This window comes from Ictalurus punctatus, chromosome 3, assembly GCF_001660625.3.
Source record: "Ictalurus punctatus breed USDA103 chromosome 3, Coco_2.0, whole genome shotgun sequence".
Lineage (NCBI taxonomy): Eukaryota > Metazoa > Chordata > Actinopteri > Siluriformes > Ictaluridae > Ictalurus > Ictalurus punctatus.
In genome coordinates, this window is record NC_030418.2 from 5,379,668 (window position 1) to 5,400,595 (window position 20,928).

The 20,928-nt window shown below is 39.6% G+C and overlaps 1 protein-coding gene across 1 annotated transcript in view; it reads right to left on the reverse strand.

Annotated features, from left to right (window-relative positions):
• Positions 1–20,928, reverse strand: part of rps6ka2 (ribosomal protein S6 kinase, polypeptide 2) — a 38,928-nt gene that overhangs the window by 14,679 nt on the left and 3,321 nt on the right. Inside the window, exons 2-10 of the mRNA XM_017464469.3 lie at positions 13,103–13,219; positions 12,513–12,594; positions 9,784–9,864; positions 9,570–9,649; positions 5,201–5,307; positions 3,169–3,206; positions 2,931–3,073; positions 1,323–1,393; positions 196–284 (exon numbers count right to left, since the gene is read on the reverse strand). Coding sequence (XP_017319958.1) covers positions 196–284; positions 1,323–1,393; positions 2,931–3,073; positions 3,169–3,206; positions 5,201–5,307; positions 9,570–9,649; positions 9,784–9,864; positions 12,513–12,594; positions 13,103–13,219 — 808 coding nt within the window. The remainder of the gene's footprint in view (positions 1–195; positions 285–1,322; positions 1,394–2,930; positions 3,074–3,168; positions 3,207–5,200; positions 5,308–9,569; positions 9,650–9,783; positions 9,865–12,512; positions 12,595–13,102; positions 13,220–20,928) is intronic.

The following is a 20,928-nucleotide window of genomic DNA, read 5'->3' on the forward strand; positions in this document are numbered from 1 at the left end:
TATTGTTTTCAACCACTGGCCTTTAAGTCTGAAAATGTAGATACTTGTGGAATCTGAACAAATAATAAAGCATAATTTAGCTCTAATGGATGTCATTGTGTGTAGTATTGAGTACTATAAAATTTTATATGTTAAGTGCCATCATGCTGTACATCCATGTGACTAAAGGTGTGGTGCAGAATTCGGATATATTACCTAATCTGTTGGTTGGATTCCTTTTAAAAAGTGCTCGCAGTAAACTCTGCACCTCTGGGCTTAAGAATTGTGGCATGCCAAGCTTTGCCCTAAAAATAGATTCAAATATCAACCACACATCTCCCCAGATGACAAAAAATTTACATTTCATATAATCTTGATAAAACAAAGCTAAAGCAACATGAGTATACACACTAGTGGGCTTGTGCGATATAATGCAGTCCGTACAGGATTTCACGGAGTTTATTTGTGATTGTTGCGGCCAAAAATGCTTGATTTTTTGCGGAAAACTACTCGATTTGGTGCAATCTCAATTGCATAAAATTGTTTTGCACGGCCTTTCGCAGTGACGTTTGTTGGCAAATGAGACCTTACAGCTGTACTCATGTTCGACGCACATGAATCGAAGATGGCTTTCGCCGAATGCGCGTTTGTGATGACGGCACATGACGTGTCTTGGCGTAAATCTGCATGAAATCTGCAGTCATTTCGGAAAATTGCATGCTCCTCTGAATATTGTGGCGTTTGCTTGATTTTGTGTTCATTTCTGCGACTGCAAAATCGCGAAATCCTGGCCGGGACTGTTAGAGAGATTTTGTCTTTATAAAGAATTTCAGATAAAGTATTACACTGGCATGATGTCCAGTGATATTTACTCTGTTTATGTTATATCATCAGATCTGCCAACCTTTATACATTTAGCATTGGAACTCCACAGTGGAGCGATAGGAGTATTATAGTACAAGTTATCACTCCAAAATATGTCAAAAGAGCAGACTTTTTGGTGTGTAATAAAGCCAAAGATGAGCCAATCGACATTTAAATCTGAGATGACACCGTTTAGAAGCCCTGCCCCCTTCCCCCATCTCCCATTCTCTTGACCGTACTTGCGTCACACCTCGCTGTCTGTCACGGCGAATGGAGAATATTTGGACTCATTCATGTAAATAAAATCTATCAGCTGATAAAAGTATAACACCCTACCATGTTCTCCTTAAACCTAAAATGGTGGAAATGCTCATTTATCGATTTTTCATGAGTAGGTGAAAATCTATATATCGTACAAGCACAGACGCTAGTAATTCACCCACTAGACATTTTCAACAGTAATAATAAATCAATCTTACTTGAGAATAAGTGCCATGGTCTCCTTGCGGTCTTTGCCTTGAAAAGGCAGAGATCCAGTCAGCATTTCAAACTGGAGGACAGCAATGAAAGTGTTAGTCTTTGGTGTCAGCTAGACGTTATGACAACAACATATACTTTCAGAGCATCAGCTCTCACAGGTGGCGTCTTCTGTCTGCATTCTGATTGTGTAACCGAATTTTTCCCTGAGATATTAGGACACAAGCCAGCGCTCAGTCTGCTGGAGCTGTTGCTAAATTTAAACGTTTGCTAGTCGATGCCATCTTCAAAAAGGAAGCCAGGGAATAACATAAGCCATTTTAGAAGGCGATATGTATACCCTGTATGTGCGAAACACTTGCTGTAAAAATATTGCCTAATGTGTTATCTAATACAAATACGGTCTATTCGATCATATTAGAATTAATGCATTTTATTTCTAGAGAAACTGAAAAGTGTAAAAAGTGTGTTTGTGTTTAATTAGAGCATCTATTAACTTCGTAATTCTTTTCATTCTTTAAAAATCTGCCGTCAATGCATTTGAGAGCCGATATATTTATTTTCGGCTGGCCTGAGCACTACACCAAATGTCATTTAACCCAACAGTGAGTCATCAAGTCGTTTAACCTTGGGAAACTCAGAATTCTTGAAGGGTGTAGAATCAACTCGAGCCACGCTGGCTGCAAGGACTGTTGTCTTAGCCTTTTTTTTTCTTTTTCTTCTTCTTCTTCTTGCATTTGTAGAGCTGCAAAAAAACCACTATTGATGATGTGCTAGCTTCTTAAAAATAAATATGCTGACTTGTTTATGTCTGAATCTGCCTGCAAGGGTGACACTTTTAGTTTTCACTAAAAGTGAAAGGCGTCACGAAACGTCTCGGCTGAAAGTCTGTCATTAATTATACAACAGAAGGGTAAGCTAGCTTTCAGTAAACATTATTCAGATCATTTCAACATCTTAATCATTAACTGTCAAAAAATATCACATAGGAGAGAGTTGCAAAGGAGTGCATGTTTTTTTTCTAGTTCTGCCATTGGGACAGACAAAAACTGGTGAATGGTAGAAAGGAAAGTTTAAGTAAACTGTAGATTTTAATAATGGACAATCACTGATTGGTAATCATAGTATTATTAATGTATGTATGAATAATTATTATCCCTTCTCCTTTAAGCCTAGGGCACATGCTGGGTGTGCCACCCGGTCGCAGGGCACAATATGGATAATTTAGAGATCAGCCTACAATTCATGTCTTTGGACTGGGGGAGGAAACCGGAATACCCAGAGGAAAGCCCAGAAGCACGGTGAGAAGAGGCAAGCTCAATGCACACAGGGCAGAGGCGGGATCGAAACCCCAATCCTGAAGGTACGAGGCAAACGTGCTAACCACTAAACCACCGTGCCCCCTGCCTCTGTAGTAAAATATTCAAATGCATGTCTCAGGTTAGAGTTTCATTCAGTGCATCACAATGAGCACAAGCACACACACACACACACACACACACACACCTGATATGCCTACAGCTCTTCTTCTGTTTACTGATGATAAAGCATTCTATAATTACATAGTCTTGTATGCAACCGGCTCGTCCTCCGGCGTCAAACACACTTACCATCAGCACGCCAAAAGACCACCAGTCTGCACTTTGCGTGTGTCCTCTCCTATTGACTACCTCTGGGGCCATGTACTCGATGGTCCCACAGAACGAGTATGCTCTCTTGTCGTGATCTATCGCTTCTTTACTCAGACCAAAATCTGAAACAGCAGGAGAAAGACATTTCTTTTAATATATCCCACAATCCCTCTGCTGATTTTAAGTGGTGGGTGGGAAAAAAAAGAATATATCTTACCAGTGATCTTTATATGCCCATCTTCATCAAGAAGAATGCTGTAAAATAAATGGTTTACAAACATTTACTTAATGCTTTTAAAAGTAGTACTTCAATTAAAATGCTAATATGTCTAATGAGCTCAATATAACATGTTTGTCCTTATGAACAGAAGTTCAACATCCTGTGGTAGTGGTGGCTTGGTGGTTAAGGCTCTGGGTTACTGATCGGAAGGTTGGGGGTTCAGGCTCCAGCACTGCCTGGCTCTGGGTTACTGATTGGAAGGTTTGGGGGTCAAACCCGAGCGCTGCCAAGCTGCCACTGTTGGGCCCTTGACCCTCTCTGCTCTAGGGGCGTTGTATCATGGCTGACCCTGTGCTCTGACCCCAATATCCTGGCATGCTGGGGAAAATTTTGTGACCAAAAAAGACTCACGCTTATCCTACGCTTGGTCTTTAGCTACATGCCATTAATCATTTGCACTGAGAACAGCTTGTCCACTTTGCAGTTCTCCAAGAAACCCTATGTTGATTATACCTCCTCATACCCATGTCCCCTTGAGGAAGAATGAACATGAGGAGTTCAGAGTAAAAGTCGGTGTGGTGTTCAACGCTAGGCAAACTGTGAAAAAGAGAGAGAAAAAAAAAGTGTTGCTGTTTGCACAAGCAGAACACTGGTGTAGATTTCAGCTGTCTATGAGGGGGAAAAAGCTTCGACTGTGCTTCTAAATCTGGCCCAAGCGCAGCTGCTGTGTTAATCACACCTAGGCACCTGGATGGATTTTTTTTGGATCAAAGCAAGTGGTTATATCACCTCAGCTGAACTGCAGGATTGCCAGCGGAATTATGCTGAGGTTTTTATTCGAGGGCATTTAATCTGAGCGGTGCTTCTGCAGCCCATAATGGCTGGGGTAAAAACCTTATTATGAATCATACAGCTCCAGAATTATTGGCATCCCTGGTAAAGTAAGGGGGGGAACCCTTATCAATTATTAGCACCCATGATTTTACTACTCTGTGCAACCCTTATTTGCCAATATAACAGCACTGAGTCCTCTCTTATTATCCTGAATAAGACTGGAGAGTACAGCTCAGTCCTCAATGCACAATCTCTCCAGATCCTCCACAGCCCTAGATCTTCTCCTGTGCACGCTCTGCTTCAGCTCATCTCAGTGGTGTTTAAGTCAGGGGGCTGTGAGTTTGATTCTTTGGTCAGGAAGCATTTTGACATGGATGTCCGTTTTGTATCATTAATCAAGTCTCCTGGTACTTCAAGGAGTCCATGATGTGACATATCCTACCAAGTTTCCCAGAGCCTTTAGACAACCCCCCCCCCCCCCCCAAAAAAAAAAAAAAAAAAACGGGTCCACAGCATCACTTGTCCACCAGCGCACATAACAGTGTGGATTGGGTTCTACTCTGTATAACAATCCTTCTTTTTCTTTTTCTTTTTTTTTTTACCCCAAACCAACTTGAGTGTTTGCTGCCAGAAAGCTCTATTTGTGTCTCATCTGACCATAGAACCCAGTTCCAGTGAAAGATCCAGTAGTGCTTAGTGAACTCCAGGCGCTTATGTTCGTGGTTAGATGCAAGAAAATGCTTTCTCATGTCTTTCCAAGTAGTTCTAATCTAATTGTAGATTTGGAAACTTGGCGATCCCTAAATGATGCCATCGTCTGCAAATCTCCAACTGTGATGGTTGGAGAAATGGGAAAAATACACTTGTATCCCTCTTCTAGGCAAGGTACAGCTTTACAGCTCTTCTTAATTTCAACATCTTAATGATTACCCAAACAGTGGATATGGGCATTTTCTTAGAATAAATTCACTTAAATTAAAAGGTTCGCTCATATTTTCAGTAAGAGTTTAAGCTAATTCACCACAAAGATTTTTTTTTTAGAATCTTTTTTACCCAACATTACCGAGGGTAAAAATACTTGTAGAGCTGACTGCAATGAAGAATTGGTTGTAGTAGGTGGATCACATTCTTCTATTGATGTAGGACATATGAGGTTTACAGTAAAGTATGTTTTTTTTTTTTTGATCACACTTACTTTTCTGGCTTGAGGTCACGGTAGATAATTCCCAGGCTGTGAAGATGGTCCAGAGCTAAAGCCAGCTCAGCCAGATAGAACTTCACATCCTCCTCAGTAAACATGACCTGTAGAGAAAAGCACAGGCAAACCGAGAAGATTCTGATCAAACTTTAAAATGCTTCATGCGGCATTTAAAGAGGAGAGAAACTTACCAAGTAACCACCATGACACAAGCTACTCTCACTTTGCTGCGCAGATCAATTTTAATTACCGGGAAATTTATTTAGCTTTTGCACAGGATGTGCTGGGAGACAGACACCAGCATTCCGAGGAAAGAAAATTGGCTCGCGAAGATTGTAACAAGTTCCCGGCAGGAGTGCGGGCAGATGCTGCTGGCAGATGACTGATTCCAGCACCAGCGATAATTAATTCACATCTCACGTTTCTCAAGCTTCTGCGCAGAGGATCATGATTAAATCACGCTTCACGCATGGCATCACAGAGTGTGGTAAGAGTCTGGCCAATCGCCCGGTGCTGTTTTAAAAAGGAATAGAAGCAGCGCTAAAAAGGTAAGTCTGGCACTTCTGAATTGTGCTGGTTCTTACTCAGTAGCTGCAGTGTAGAATAGATTATGTCTTGCTGTTTTCATGTAGAAGATCGTTCAAGATGTTTTGGCTCGCTATGTGCAAAATCATAGAGGCTACAGGGCAAAAAGGATGCACGCATGGTCGCATATGGTTTATTGTCTTTAATAAAGAGCTGTGTTTATGAGGCATCAAACCCCATATGTTCAGGTGTTAATGAGTGTTATGCACGGAGGCTGTCCTGTCTGAAGGTGATGACGCTGAGACTAGGTGGGACTGGATGCTTAGCAGAGGGAATGACTCTCATTAATCACTGTCTGAAGAAAAGCACTGAAAATAACTACACATGCTCAGTCTGGTCTGAGAGCACTATTAAGACAGTGTAATGCAAAAACAAACAAACAAACAAACAAACAAACAAAAAAACCTCCAGCAATTCGAACTGAACATGAGCCTCAATAAGGAGTTGTGTAATGATAGAATTGGAGACTAAAGCCAGGGTTAGTAGTTAAACCAGAACTATAAAAAGACACAAGACCTCTAAAGATCTCAAATTTAGATTCATATTATATATACATATGACTTCTTTATGTGTCTTGATGCAACTTGGTATTTGATTTGGATTTTTTCCCCCTTCTTGGTTCATTTAAAACATTAAAAAAATTAGGCTCAATATATTTCCATTAATTGAGTATGAGCATAATATTGATGTATTTACCTTGCAATAATTAAGATTACATTTAGTATTTTTAGTCATCTGTGACCCACTTTGATAGCTATAACTACATTTGTATAAGCTGTAGCTTTACTCTTTCCATCATGTCAGGTCAGCATTTGCAATGCAAATTCCCATGATCCCAGTCAGCAACCACGTCACGTGACAATCCAGCAAATTCGTAATTAGAGGACTTGTTTTAGAGGCTCAGAGAACTCTATTTTACATTAACGCTTGATAACAATGTACCTATACAGAAAAGGGACCGGTTCTGTGCTGTCAATCAATAAACTCGCCACTTTGCTGGATAAATGTAGTTTATTCTTGGTTACCACATAGACTTTTTGATTGGACCTCTATGCACAGCCATTTTGGGGAAGAAAAAGCCAGGCTCCAGATAAGAATAGCAATGTGCAACCCTTATTATGTTCTAAAGCTCTTAATGTTATAAGGGTTTTCAAAAATAACTTGTAGTATCCCCTATCTTATCACCAAGGCAACATGTTATTCTCGGCAATCTCAATCAATGCACGTACACTGAATTAAGTGTCCTTCGTAATCATAAAGTATCACTGTGTTTACAGTTGACGGTTCAACTGCTGTTCGCCAAAGTTGTTTAAAAAAAAAAAAAAAGTGCATAATCAGAGATTCAGAGTGCAGCCGTTTTAAATCCCCTGACCGGTGTACACTGAGAAAGGAATATGTAAGGAATACGATAATAAACATGCCTATACTATTGCCATAAATCAGAAATGATAATTCTGTGAGCATTTAGTAATCTTGGCAACAACCACATGAAGATCAATAATCTATTCCTGCTGTATTTTAAAAGGAGATTTGAAGGAAATCACAGAATGGGTCCCCCCCCCCCCCCCCCCCCCCCCCCCCCACAGAAGATAAAAGCGATAAGTGATGCAATCATAGGAATGAAAGAGTCCATTAGGGAGAATTATAACAAAGCACTGGCGATGCTAATTACACCATGGTGGGACAATTAATTGGAGAATAGCTGGCAGACATGCCTTTAATTACCCAGCAGCATCTGAATAAATCTCCATTAGGGCGCTATCTTCACACAGCTACGGTTCTGATATGGCTACTAAAAGATTTGACATCAAACTGGCATTTAAAGGTGTAGACCATGGCGCTGCAGAATTCTCTAATCTGAAAGGTGTGGGTTAATTTTCTATAAGTGTGACGTGTTATTGTTGGCGAATCTGTATTCTGCGGTATAAGAGTGATCAAATGCATGCAGTTATAAGAAAATAATCCTGCTCACACCGTGTGTTTTATTCCTTACTTAACTCAAATATTTTGGTCAAATGATTGGAATCAAGGCATGTACGTGTAATCAAACGTATGGATGTAACTCAGGCATGCTACCAAGAGAACCATGATCACTTGAATGCATGTTGGATCTCCCGTATGTTAACATAAAATGAATGATTAACTAATCATGGATTAGTGCTATGAATAGAACGATGATATCTCTTACTTTCAGAGTAAGTATGTGAAAGTGAGCGGACGGAGATCCTAGATGACAGCGCAACATCCTTTCCAACATCCAAATATTTGATTTGATGCATCAATAATTATTCATGTATTTGTCTTATCCTATTTTTTGCATTTAAAGTCCTCAAATGCAAGTAAATCTTAGCGAAATGTCTTATGACTGGAGCGTACTGCACACACAGATAATACATTTAAACATAATACATATTAAGCACAGAGACGCTAACAAACTCGATCGCTATTAGGAAATTTGCACTTTAACTGGAGTATAATTTAACATTTTTATTTGTACACTGATTCAATTACATTTCCATGAAAATAAAGCCAATACTATGTGTTTAGTACATTTTAGTTGACACCTTCCAGTTACTCGATTTGTGGGGGGTTTTTTTTGGTCTGGCAATCCAGATCTCGCTGTATTTTAAAAATTGTTTACACTATACCACAAAACTGTTGCATTCTCAAAGTTGATTGGTGGTTCATTTTTTATAACAGCAGCAATACAAATCATTTGTGAGGGGTTTTTTTTGGTCTGGCAATCCAGATCTCGCTGTATTTTAAAAATTGTTTACACTATACCACAAAACTGTTGGATTCTCAAAGTTGATTGGTGGTTCATTTTTTATAACAGCAGCAATACAAATCATAATGCGCTTGTTCTAATACGTGATCATTTCTAACCCTAACCCTAAATGTATTCTTAAACTTCCGAATTTTTTGTTTATATATGAATTTAGTTGAGCAAACTGTTATGGCTTGACCAAAAACCAACTAAAAAAAAACAAACCATACAGTTGTGCCGAAAAATCTGCACACCCCTTGCAGAATCTGCTAAATCTTAATACTGTTAACAAAATAAGACCGATCATAAAATCCCATGTTTTTTATTTAGTGCTGTCCTGAAGAAGCTATTTCACATAACAGATGTATAGTCCACAAGACACGATAATAGCTGAATTTATGAAAACTATCCCGTTCAAAAGTTTACATACCTTAATACATATTCTTAATACCGTGTGTTGTTACCTGGATGATCAATGACTGTTTTTATGTTTTGTGAGAGTTGTTCATGAGTCCCTTGTTTGTCCTGAGCAATTAAACTGCCCACTGTTCTTCAGATAAATCCTCCAGGTCCTGCACATTCTTTACTTTTCCAGCATCTTCTGCATATTTGACCTCTTTCCAACACAGGCTATATGGTTTTCAGATCCATCTATTTACACTGAGGACAACTGAGGGACTCGTACACAACTATTACATAAGGTGCAAACGTTCACTGATGCTCAAGAAGGCAACACGATACATTAAGAGCCAGGGGGATGTAAACTTTTGAACAGGATAATCGGTGTAAATTGTTATTATTTTGTTTAAAGATCTTTTTTTTTTTTCATTTAGTACTGCCCTTCAGACACTAAATAAGATAAGAAAAATACTAACAATTTACACCGATCATCCTGTTCAAAGTTTTACACCCCCCTGACTCTTAATGCATCGTGTTACCTCCTTGACTTTAAATAAAGTACAATATTCACGCTTTCACATATTTGACTTGAGCTGCCTTAGACAAGCAACTAACCTCTTTGGAGAGACGGGTGAACAGATCACCTCCTCTTAGGAAGTCCAGGATGAGATACAGTTTTCCCTCAGTCTGAAAAGCTGCAGAAACAGCACGTTAACACATCACTCTTCCTTGCCGCACAGTTATCCCTTTATTTATTTTTTTAAAACTATTCAATACCAACACTCATATCTTGATGTTCTTTTTTAGGAGGAAAGCAATGGCTGCTCACCATAGTGAAGTTTCACTATGAAGGGATGATTCACTTCAGCAAGAATGTCCCTCTCCATTTTGGATCGCACCCTGTCACGCACTTGATAGGCAATAGGAGAACAGAAGGGTCATATACAAAGAGTCCAACATATATCACTAAACTAATGATTTGGAATTCCCAAAAATCATTTATGCCCACATTTTACCTGTTTTTCAGTGGATAATTTCCCTGGGATACCGTAGACTTGTGCATAAGAACTGCCGCTGTAATCATACAGCCTATAATGCTCGTCCTGAACATCCTTTCAATGCACTTAGTACTGTTTAACATTATCGTATATACAATCGTGGAAGTGTAATGGCTTATAATTGCATAGAGGTGTCAATCAGAAAAGGATGGGTTCCATGTTTTGATCCTATTTCTGTCTGAGTACCATTTAAACCCCTCTTGCACAGTGGATTGGAATTACAAACACTCTTGTAATGTATTCTGCGAATGCTGCATCTATTTCGCATGATACCATTAGGCTAGCTCGAATTCAGTCCTGCTGGTACATCTACAATACAAACCAAATGATAGAGTTCCTTCCCTCTTTCAACTGTCTAACATCTCCGAGACCGCTGACAAGACAAGAGAAGTGTGTGCTGCACAGCTGCGTATTTCTGGTTTATGTAAGTGAAGAAGTGCTGGTTGTTGCTAAGGTGTCGCTCTCACTGGTGGTGTTATTTTTCACTCACGAGTACACACGGAACTGGTCCAGATGACTTCGTAAAAGCTGAGGGAAAAGCTCCCATGTTAAAAAGAGTCTTGGACGTAACCATGGTTACACAAAGGGAGTTACGTGGGTTGTGCACAGGGTGCGGAAAAGGATGCATCTGAAACGGACATCATGACCTACCATAATGAAAAACTGATCATTGCGTTATTATGGTGTGACTCAATAAAAGGAAACGATGAAAGGAAAAAAACGCATTTTGTAGAAAACTCATTCTATTTCGAATTTTGTTTTCTTAATGGAGCGATAAGCAGTTACGTGAAAACTGACGTAAAAAGACAAATCGTTGCTTCTTTTTTTGTTTGGGTAATAGCGGTAGTCATGTAGTGGAAAGAGATCAGGCTGTCCTGTCCTGTTTCGGTGAGCGTTTATCCACCGTAGAGTCAGATTCCCGTTCTTGTCTGACAGGAGTGGACGCTGAAGTGGTATTTGACATGTTGTGCATATTGAGATGCTTTTCTGCTCACTATTTGAGTTCCTGTATCCTTCCAGCAGTCTGACCTCTCTCATCTACATGCAGAACTGCTGCTCAGTAGATGTTTTTTCTGTTTTTCACACCATTTTAATAAACTTTATTGTGCATCTAAGGGTTATTTTCGTAACTGATTAATCAGATCAGGTGCAAATTGCTCCTGTTATAATAAATGACAGAAGTCACGCTGCAAGTGCGCAAATACAGCATATAATGACAATAAACTTGAATTAAACTAAACCTTTTAAGCAACTTGCACCAGTTTCCCCAACCCATTGAACAGTGGACCATTTTGGACATAAACATAAGTTTGTGCTCGTGCATCATGTCGTGCTTCCGTGCTACACAAGCGTCGCTTTGTAAAGTTTACAGGTTTTTAGTCTTCTTCGTGACATTTAATATAAAATGCGGCCCTGCCTTAGAGGACCTTAAGAGGTTGCACGATTTTTTCCGCCGTCACTTGAGGATTTCGCCTTCGTATGATGGTGAATGAGGTTATGTTGGGAATAAAAGGTAACGTTGACATAAACAGTAAATTGAAGAAAGTCATTGTTGTTGACTCTGGGTGTTCTGCTAAAGCTAACGGTGTCGCATTACATGCGTTTGTCCTCATTTGCCGTCGACTGGGAAACGGCTTATGCTTCCAGTTAGTATAAAACCGCTAGTGTTCCATTTGAGATGATATTACCTTTCTAAAATTCACACACTAGACGGTAGAGTACACAGTGCATAGTGTAAGTGCATAGTACGTCTTTTCTGACACAACTTTAGTATTTACTCTCCGAAGCGTGTTTTCGGAACAGGAGTAACGCAGTGAGTAAACATGCCCCGTGCCGCGCAGACCGACTAATCGATAATAAGATTCGTTGACGACGATTTTCATAATCGATTTTTATGGATTAGTTGTTGCAGCTCAACAATTGTGAATGAAAATCACAGGAGCTTTCTGAAATACTCAAACCAGCCCATCTGAAACAAACAACCATGCCACCGTTAAAGTCACAGAGATCGAGATCACACCTTCCCCCCATTCTGATGGTCGATGTGACCCGAAGCGCGACACCTGTATCATAATTTTAAGTATTGCGCTACTGCGACGTGACTGACCGATTGGATAATTACATGAATGTGTAGATGTACAGGTGTTCCTAATAAAGTGGTCGGTGAGTGTACAACCGACAAGCAAATTACCAAATCCTCCTTCGCATCCATTCAAGGCATTATATCCACATGATTTACATTGTGAAACTGTATCTCTTTCCTTTCTCATTGGCTCATCTGTGTAGGTATTCGAGCAGCCACCCCCCCCCCCCTTTTTTAGCGCCTTCATCTTTTCATATAATTGTGAGTCACACGCGAACTCACACTTCGCTAAAATTGCTCAGGACTGATTTATAGCATCGAAAATCGATAAATATTATGTACACATGTTCTGGAAGCATAATATTTTGTTTTATTTGTAATATTTGCAAATGATATACTTGAAGCAAATGGCATTACCTTTCAGGGTGGCCTTTTTTAACACCTTCATGGCATAGAGTTGCCCAGTGTCTGAGCCTTTAATTTTTCTAACCAGAAATACCTGGGGAAAAAACAAAACAACAACAACAAACCACATACACTTTTTTAAAAACAAGTTAAGTTCGCAAAACATCAGTATCATGATAAATGATGTCCTTTCTGAGATCTTGTGATATCATGTTATAATAAACAAAATACATTTAAATGCAAACTGACTGGACGCAGCTGGCGAATTTAAAATCTTTAAAATGATAAAAACGCTAGATATTTTTTACAGATTTCATTTTTAGAGACATAAATAATCATTCAATTTGCCATACTACTGTAAGGCTAGCAGTTTGTGAGCAAATCTACATGTATCTCGATACACAGTGTGTTTCAGAAACTGAAATGATGATAACTTCGAATTCGCTCAGATCACGCACCCCTAACCTCCACAACGTTCATCTACAAGGCTAACGATATGAACCCCAGGAAAACAGCGCAACATTACAGGACCAGATGTTCGTTCGTGGAAAGGTGAATTTGCATGCCGTTGACTAACGGATGTGATGTGTTTTCCAGCTCACCTTGCCGTAGGAGCCCTGTCCCAACACTTTAAGAAGCTCAAACTGTGATGGGTCAGCTTTCTCAAAGCCTTCTTTCACGTGGTTGCTTATATCGATCTCTTTCAGGATGCTGTCATCCTGCAAAGCAAGCAGATGGCACAGAGAGAGACCATGTGATTGGAGGGAAACAAACACTCCTGCCATTAACCTGCATGTGTATGAGTGAGAGGTTTCGGCAGCTTTCATTGCGACTAATGGAGCCGTTGAAAACAGACTTCGTGTGACTCACGGCAGCATCATGCTTAAAAATACGCCTGATATAAAGTGGTAAATATTATCCCTGTGAAGAAACGGTGTGCTGTTTCGCAGTGCGTGCGATCTGCGACGACGGACTTCTTTTGTCTAGAAAAAGAATAAACAGTAGTTTATAAATATGAAACAACTTTTGCCATGGATTCGGTAATAGCGAAGCGTTTATCTTAGAGTCCCTACATTCATCCCTACAGTCACGGCACCCTTTGAAAATTAAAGAAAAAAAACAAACTGTGTCTCCCTACACAAACACTAATGCTAGACAGCGTTAGCTAAATGACGATGAAGTTGATGGTCCAGAAGCATCTGGAGCTTTTCTTTTAAGAAATCTGTCCATATTCTTCTTCAGTACACACGCATCATCACGCGCTAATTATCAGGATAAAACACACGCATACGTCACGCATACTGATATATAATTTATTATTGTTATGCGTGTGTGTGTGTGTGTGTGTTATTATTTCAGACATTTATCCAAGATATTAAAAGTTTTATACACGCTTTAGCATTTTAGAAATGTTTGAAGGATTTTTACACGGCACCCCTGCTCTCATCAGATGGCACACCAGGGTGCCGCGGCACCCCTGCTGGGAAACACTGCATTAATGTACACTCAGGCTTAGTGATGAATGATGGGAACTGACTGGGCTGCAGAATCACATTAAAAAAAAATCCTAGTTCTGTAATCTGCTAAACAATAAGGAATAACACACAAAACGGACAAAAATAATCCAAGCCGAAAGTGTTGTCCCGCTTTTGCCAATGGTTACATTTTTTTCATTTATTAACGAACAGCATGTGGTGCATTTAACGGTTTCTAGTGACATTTAACGTTGTGGGACGTCCGTGAGGCAAGTTAATTCCTGTTATAACCGATGTTATAGCAGCTATAAACAGCCTCTCATGTGTTATCTCTCTTGAAGTAAATCAGACAAAACAATACAGCTTGCCGCGTGACTGAGAAAGCACAAACTCCTCTGTCCTGAAGACTCTTTCGTCTTGGGAAAACGTGGCACCCGAGACTCATTAACGTTAAATAAACATCTCATTAGCCTTAGATTATGTAAAACCTTCATCCTACAAGTTACTAATTTTGCTACTTTTATTTACACTCTTAAAACTAATGGTTCCGGTTAGAACCAAAAAGGGTTTTTCCATCCTGATGCCATAGGAGAACCCTTTTAAGTTACACAAAGAATCTTTAGAGAACCATCTACTTACTGGTGATTTAAAGAACCCAGAAATGGTTCTTCACAGCAGTGCCACAAGGAACCATGTTATCGTAAGTTCTCTAAAAAAAAAAAAACCTCAGTGCTTTAAGGAACCAAAGTATGGTTCTTAAGAGTGATGCCAGGAGAACCTTCTCCCAAATCCAGTCTCACAAAGTATCCTGTTAAGGGATGATGGCAAGAAGAACCAATACACTGCTCTGAAGAACCTATAATGAAACATAAAGAACTTCTTTAATATCAAAAGAACTATATAGCACAACTCGAGAACGCTATACAATGAAACACAGTTCGTGACAAGAAGAAGGTTCTTTGCAGAACCTATGCTTCTGTAGAGATCCATTGAAGAACCTTTATTCTTAAGAGTGTATGCCATATCAGTACATATTCTGATCATATTTGGTGTGATTTTAAGACATTTCCTGGTTGTTCATTCGTTCATTCATACGTACATGCCTTCATTCATCTCGGGGTCATGGTGGCACTAAGCCAAGAAATCTCTAACCCCAGCCAGAGATTCCAGTTCTTCCTTCGGGCTCTCCAGATGTTCCCAAGCCCACTGTGAGATAAAGGGCATTTTCACACTTGGTCTGAATACTTGCATGGCTCGTATGTGGGAGGGACTCCTAATCGCAGGTTTGCAAAAATGATACGCATCCTAGGTTCATCCTTTCATTGTTTTGTTTTTTCCCCTTTAGTATCAGCATTCAAGAGTTGAAGAACAACACTTTTTGTATGCATGGCATGGTATCGTGCACGAACGCCTACAAACAAGGAGCAGTTGTCTTTCACATCACAGAACTTGGGAAAGGAAGTAACATGACACTTACTCAGAGTGCAGTGGATAGCTTTCACACCTGACTACACAATGGTTTGGTGGAACCGAGCCCCAGGCCACCGTTTTCAACATGACCAGGGATCAGTCCTCTGGACCGTTTCTGGGATCAGAGAACTGCTGTCGCATTACAAACTCACAGGGTAATCAGCAAGTGTGACATGGGCTACCAGTGGGTCTGCCCGGGGGTCTCCATCCAGCAGGACGTGTACTTGAGCCAACATGGGCATGTCCTTATAAATGAAACTCTACCCTGAGGCTCGGCCAGATTGTCAAGCTTACACAAAACAATTAGGCGTAAAAATCCTGCGGCATGTAATATGGACGCAGTCTGACAGCCGAAAACTCTACACTCTGGTTGAAAACTCGAAAAGTTTTGTCTCCCGGGTTGCGCCATCTGTTGTTCTCCAAACGCACAAGTCCACCGCCTCTCCTCTTTCCGTTCTCCTTCGTACATTGTTGGCGCGTAGGATACAAAATCCGCCCACCTCTCAGATATGTTTCAGGCGTTTTTCTTTAACTGGCACAGACCTACACCGCTAGCCACTCTGTTCGTTCCAGGACCTGATACTTGGTGCCAAGATAACATAACAAGGGCACAAGGCTCTAATGCTGTAGTGTGCTGTCCACACTTGATATACTACCTTTCAGCAGCATACGCTATAAGATGTGAGTGCAGCAGAATTAATGAGCAGAATTGACCACTTAGCCATTTTCATTCCAGTTATAGCGCAATTAAAACCGAATAGTTTCGAATTAATATGATGATCCATATCGCATTTTCCCCCCGTTTTCACTACAGCTTCCTGGATAAAGTGCTTTCAAAATCACAACCATTCATTATGTGTACAATACAAGCGCACCTTGCTTTTAACTTAACATTGATTTTGCTCATAAAATGGAAACGGTAAAAAAAAAAAAAAAAATCTACACAACATAAGATGCAACTCAGCTGCACATATAAGCCTTTACTTTCAGATTTGCATAGTTAGTACCATGAATTATGGATTAGGTGTAATCCTACGCTGTTTATTGGGGACGGGTGGGGGGGTGGGGGCTTCATGGGCTACATCTGCAAGATTGAAAGTGATTTTAGAAATTTTAGAATTTATTGATATATAAAGTGTCATCAATATGTGTAACTGATATTTGGATATGTTAATAAAGTCCAATCGATGTGTATTACTTAGAAGCATAATCTAATAATCAATATTACTTAACAAACATAATCCATATGTGTAATCAACATTTAAAAGCATAATCTAAAACCATAGAGCACTTTTTAATCACGTTATATTCTAAGTGTGTACTGAGCTAGAAGAGCTCTATGTTGTAATGCACAGCAGGTGTTTCTCTGTATCTCCGTATGTCCTGTGTAAATTGAGTTGGAAGAACCGTGTGTTTTGTCTAAAGCAGCTTTACTCTATGGCAATAGATTAGCAATTAGACATTCACCAGAACTGTGTTTCCAATCAAAGCAGTTTACGCTTGCAAACCAGTGTCCAAATACCAGATAAGACTGTTCCAGGATGAAGTGTACCAGAAGGCAGAAAATCATTAAGGTATAAGAGTGAATTTTGCAAAGTAAAAAAAAAAAAAACCTGTCCTGATGAAACCTTTCAGAAAATTCAACGCAAGGCGCATGTGCCACAAATGTAAGGTATCATATAGATATGAATAATTAATTAAGGCAATGGAGATTGGTTTGTTTTTAGAAAGAAGAGGTGAATGCCCCACCTAGGGATCATTTTACTGCTTCAGATAAGTATATAAAGACATATGTGTGCGTGTATAATTCCGACTTTCTGCAGACTGTCTCACTTTGTTTTTTCAATAAAGTTGGATTATTTTTGACATCTACTGTACAAACCCTCTGTCTCTGAAGTGTTTTTAACGTAAACTGGAAAGATTGTTTCCATGACAAAAATCTAAAATTTTCAGCTTAGTAATCATTATTATTCAAATGTTTAGACTTGTTTTCCCAGTGCAGAAAATATGATTCATCTGTTTGATGATGGCGGACTTGTTTGAAGGTGTTTTTTTTAGCCGCACCTTTTCTGATGCGCTGTGACGATTATGCCGAACACCACTGAATGGAAAGGACAGTCTTTACCATCTATACGCACAGAAATGACCAGGAGGCAGCAGGCAAATTGAGAAAATCATCCATCCAAGACGTTCCATTGTCGGTGCTGTAGCACAGCAAGTGCATGCAATTCACATCTACTATTCATATCATTCAAGTGTGTTCAAATTGTGGTGTTTTTAGACTTTAGGCTTCAACGCTTCGTCTGAAAACTTATGCATGATGGTATTTCACATTTGACACCAAAACCATCATGAACACTCACACTGGTAACGAATCTCCATGTACGTCAAAACCAACATGTAGATGAAATTTACATTAAGGCGGCAGTACTTAATTTTTGCCTCTCTATCGCCATCTCTTTTCAAAATATAGAATTACAAGTTAGAAAAATCTGTTTGCTCACAGCCTCACAATAACATCAGTGCTGTAGTGTATTTCGCCCTCCGACAATTATTACAGATTACAACAATCTAAACAAGCACAACATACTCATATATACTAACAGCAGTTATGATTCTAATGTAATCTCCTTTTCCATCTCTCCAATCATATTCTGCTCGCAGGTGATCAGAGATGAGTGGATAGTGCCTGTCCTCCCTATAAGCTTTGTCGCCGTACGATGATTTTCAAAAAAACTGATATAAATTCTCTTTTTGCTTTTCAAAATGTGAGTGGTTTCAGTTTAATATGTTACAGGTTCATTTATTGAGTCTGTTTACGCTTAGGCCGTAACAGGCTGTAATAATTACGGGCTTGTTTTGGGTTTGTTTTTGAAGCTGCAGATGCTTATTTATTTCGCGAGACTTGGCAACACTGAGATACACGTTTGGGTTGTATTTTAGCTCCTATACCTGATAACGGAGGTGGCGGTAGATACGGGTTTTCTTGGAGTAGAGGCGAGTTGCACTCTCTCGTAGCTAGAAGAAAATAAGTGCATTTAACATACCGACTATAGCAAAACAAAACAAAAAACCATCACAGGAAACTCGATAGCTAGCTGAATCAAGCGAACAAGTGCGCTAATGTTAGCTAGCTACCTATTGAGCCACTGAAATGTCTGACCAGTCATCTCTGCGTCAGTCGTCAATCACTTCAGATCTCTGAGTTGTCTACCCGTCTCAAAAGACATGCCTATATTTACTCTCGGTTTAGCACCGGCTCTGTCGCGTTCCCTTTTTGACTGCAGGCTCTCCGCAGTTCGAGGTCTCTTGGTTTTGACAACAGCTGATTCCCCAGATGTCGGCGATGATTGCGTCTAGAACGATCCAGATTAAGCAGCCATCGAGATGACGAGTTTCAATTCTAAGCAACTTTTATAAAAGCAAGCTACAAACACTCCACCATCCTCAGCCCCCATACACGCGATACAGTAACTGGCTCTTCTTCTTTCTGTTTGCGAAAGTGACGTAACCACGCGAAGGTGAATGACGCCAAACTGACGTTTTGCCAAACGAGACAGTTTTGAACACTGACTGTTTTTTTTTTATGTACTTGCACAATAATTGATTTTTGTTCATTTTTAACCAAAGAAAGTTCCATACCGCAGCTTTAAGGTACTGACCATCCTTTAATCATTAGGGTAACAGTTAAAACATTTGTCATGTAGTCTATTCACTGCAAATTTGAAGACTCCTACCTTATTCAAGGGCAAAAACCCAAGTTATTAGAGGCTTCAGCTTTTTAATTGATGCCACGTTTGGCCTTAAACCCATAACCATAACGAAATTAGCATATTTTCAGAAAAAGCAAATGCATACAAAACATATTAGAAAGCTGGCATGTATGCGAACAGAATTGTGGTTAATAACACACTTTTAATGCCCTTGTTCCAACGATTAATAATAAGCAAAATGTTCCTTTTCATTTCATTATACTCAACCCCCCCCTCTTCCATTACTGTTCTCTACCCCCTGAATAATACTAGATCTTCACATCTTAACCTGATTGCATTATATCCATTCTCCCTTTGTATGGAGCAAAGGAATACAGATGAGGGACAATGCAGCAACTGAAGGACAGACTTAATGCAATTTTCCTCGCAGCAAAACACATTATTCAGGCCTCCGCATTTCATTTCAGGTCCAATCAGACAATAAACGTCATATTACCTATCGGCTTTTCATCTTTTGAATCGGCTCGGATTTGAGCGTACCTAATAAAATGCACAATTGTATGAACCGTATGAAAGTGATTCACGTATTTGGTTGGTACGAAACACTGTGTGTGAAATTTGGACGCAGAAAGGGAATAAATTCAGTATAGCATAGAAATGACTGTTTAAGCGGTTTGGTTTGTTCTTCGGAAGGTAGCGAGTTCAAATCCTAGCACTAGCACCACTCCTGCCACTGTCCCGATCACTGTCGTGTCCTCAACCGCTCAAGTGCATCCTGCCGCTTTAGATAAAAGCATCATGCAAATGAGTAAATGTAAAAAGACTATGTAAATATATACAGAGCTCATGAGGTTCTATAAATGTGACTCAAAAAAAATAAAATCTTTAATTAAGTTTAAAAGAGGAGTTAATTGACACCTGCAGGTTTTATTTAAGTCACAAACGAACAAGAGTTCATTCCTCTCTGGTTATTTTCGCTCCACTCTGGGTATTTTTGCTGAGTAACATAAATGCCACATTTAATGTCTCATAAGCTAACTATATTAATCACAGGTACACAGACGCTTTGACGACTTAACTTCTAATACCGTCAGGCAGCCTTGTCAAAGCCGATTATCTTGTGTTTGCGAGGAAGAAAAGCAGCTGAAAGCAGTTGAAAGGAATTTCAGACGACAAGACTGATGCCATGCGCCGAAATTGTCAGTCAAGTCCGTTAGTAAATACATAAACAGAAAAATGAATACACAAATAAATAAATAGATAAAAAAAATTGTTTTGTTTTTTTTTACTTCACATTTGCAGTTACATCAATTTGATAATTATTTCTAGAACAAAACTGAACTCCATAGTAGTGATAGGCGAGATCTTATCCTGTGCGATATACCGGTAGAAATTCTCCCCACAATAAGAATTAGCCTCCGCGTGATGATAACGATATAGCCTAGTTGATGACGTATTTGTGTGTACGACGGAGTGCGACCCGTTCGCAGCTCAACGTTCGTGTTTCTGAGGCTCTCAAGATCACAGCTGTCGCTTGTAACCAAAAACAGTGGTGAACGGTACTATATTTTATATCGTCACTGATATCGTTATCGCAATATATATACCAGAAAATATCGTGATATAGTTTGAAGTCCATATCGCCCATCCCTACTCCAAAGAGATATTTAGGTCTGAGCGGTCTACAGTAAGGCAAATAAATACAGTACGTTTTTCAATTCAATTCAATTTTTATTTGTATAGCGCTTTTAATCGCCATACAGAAATATA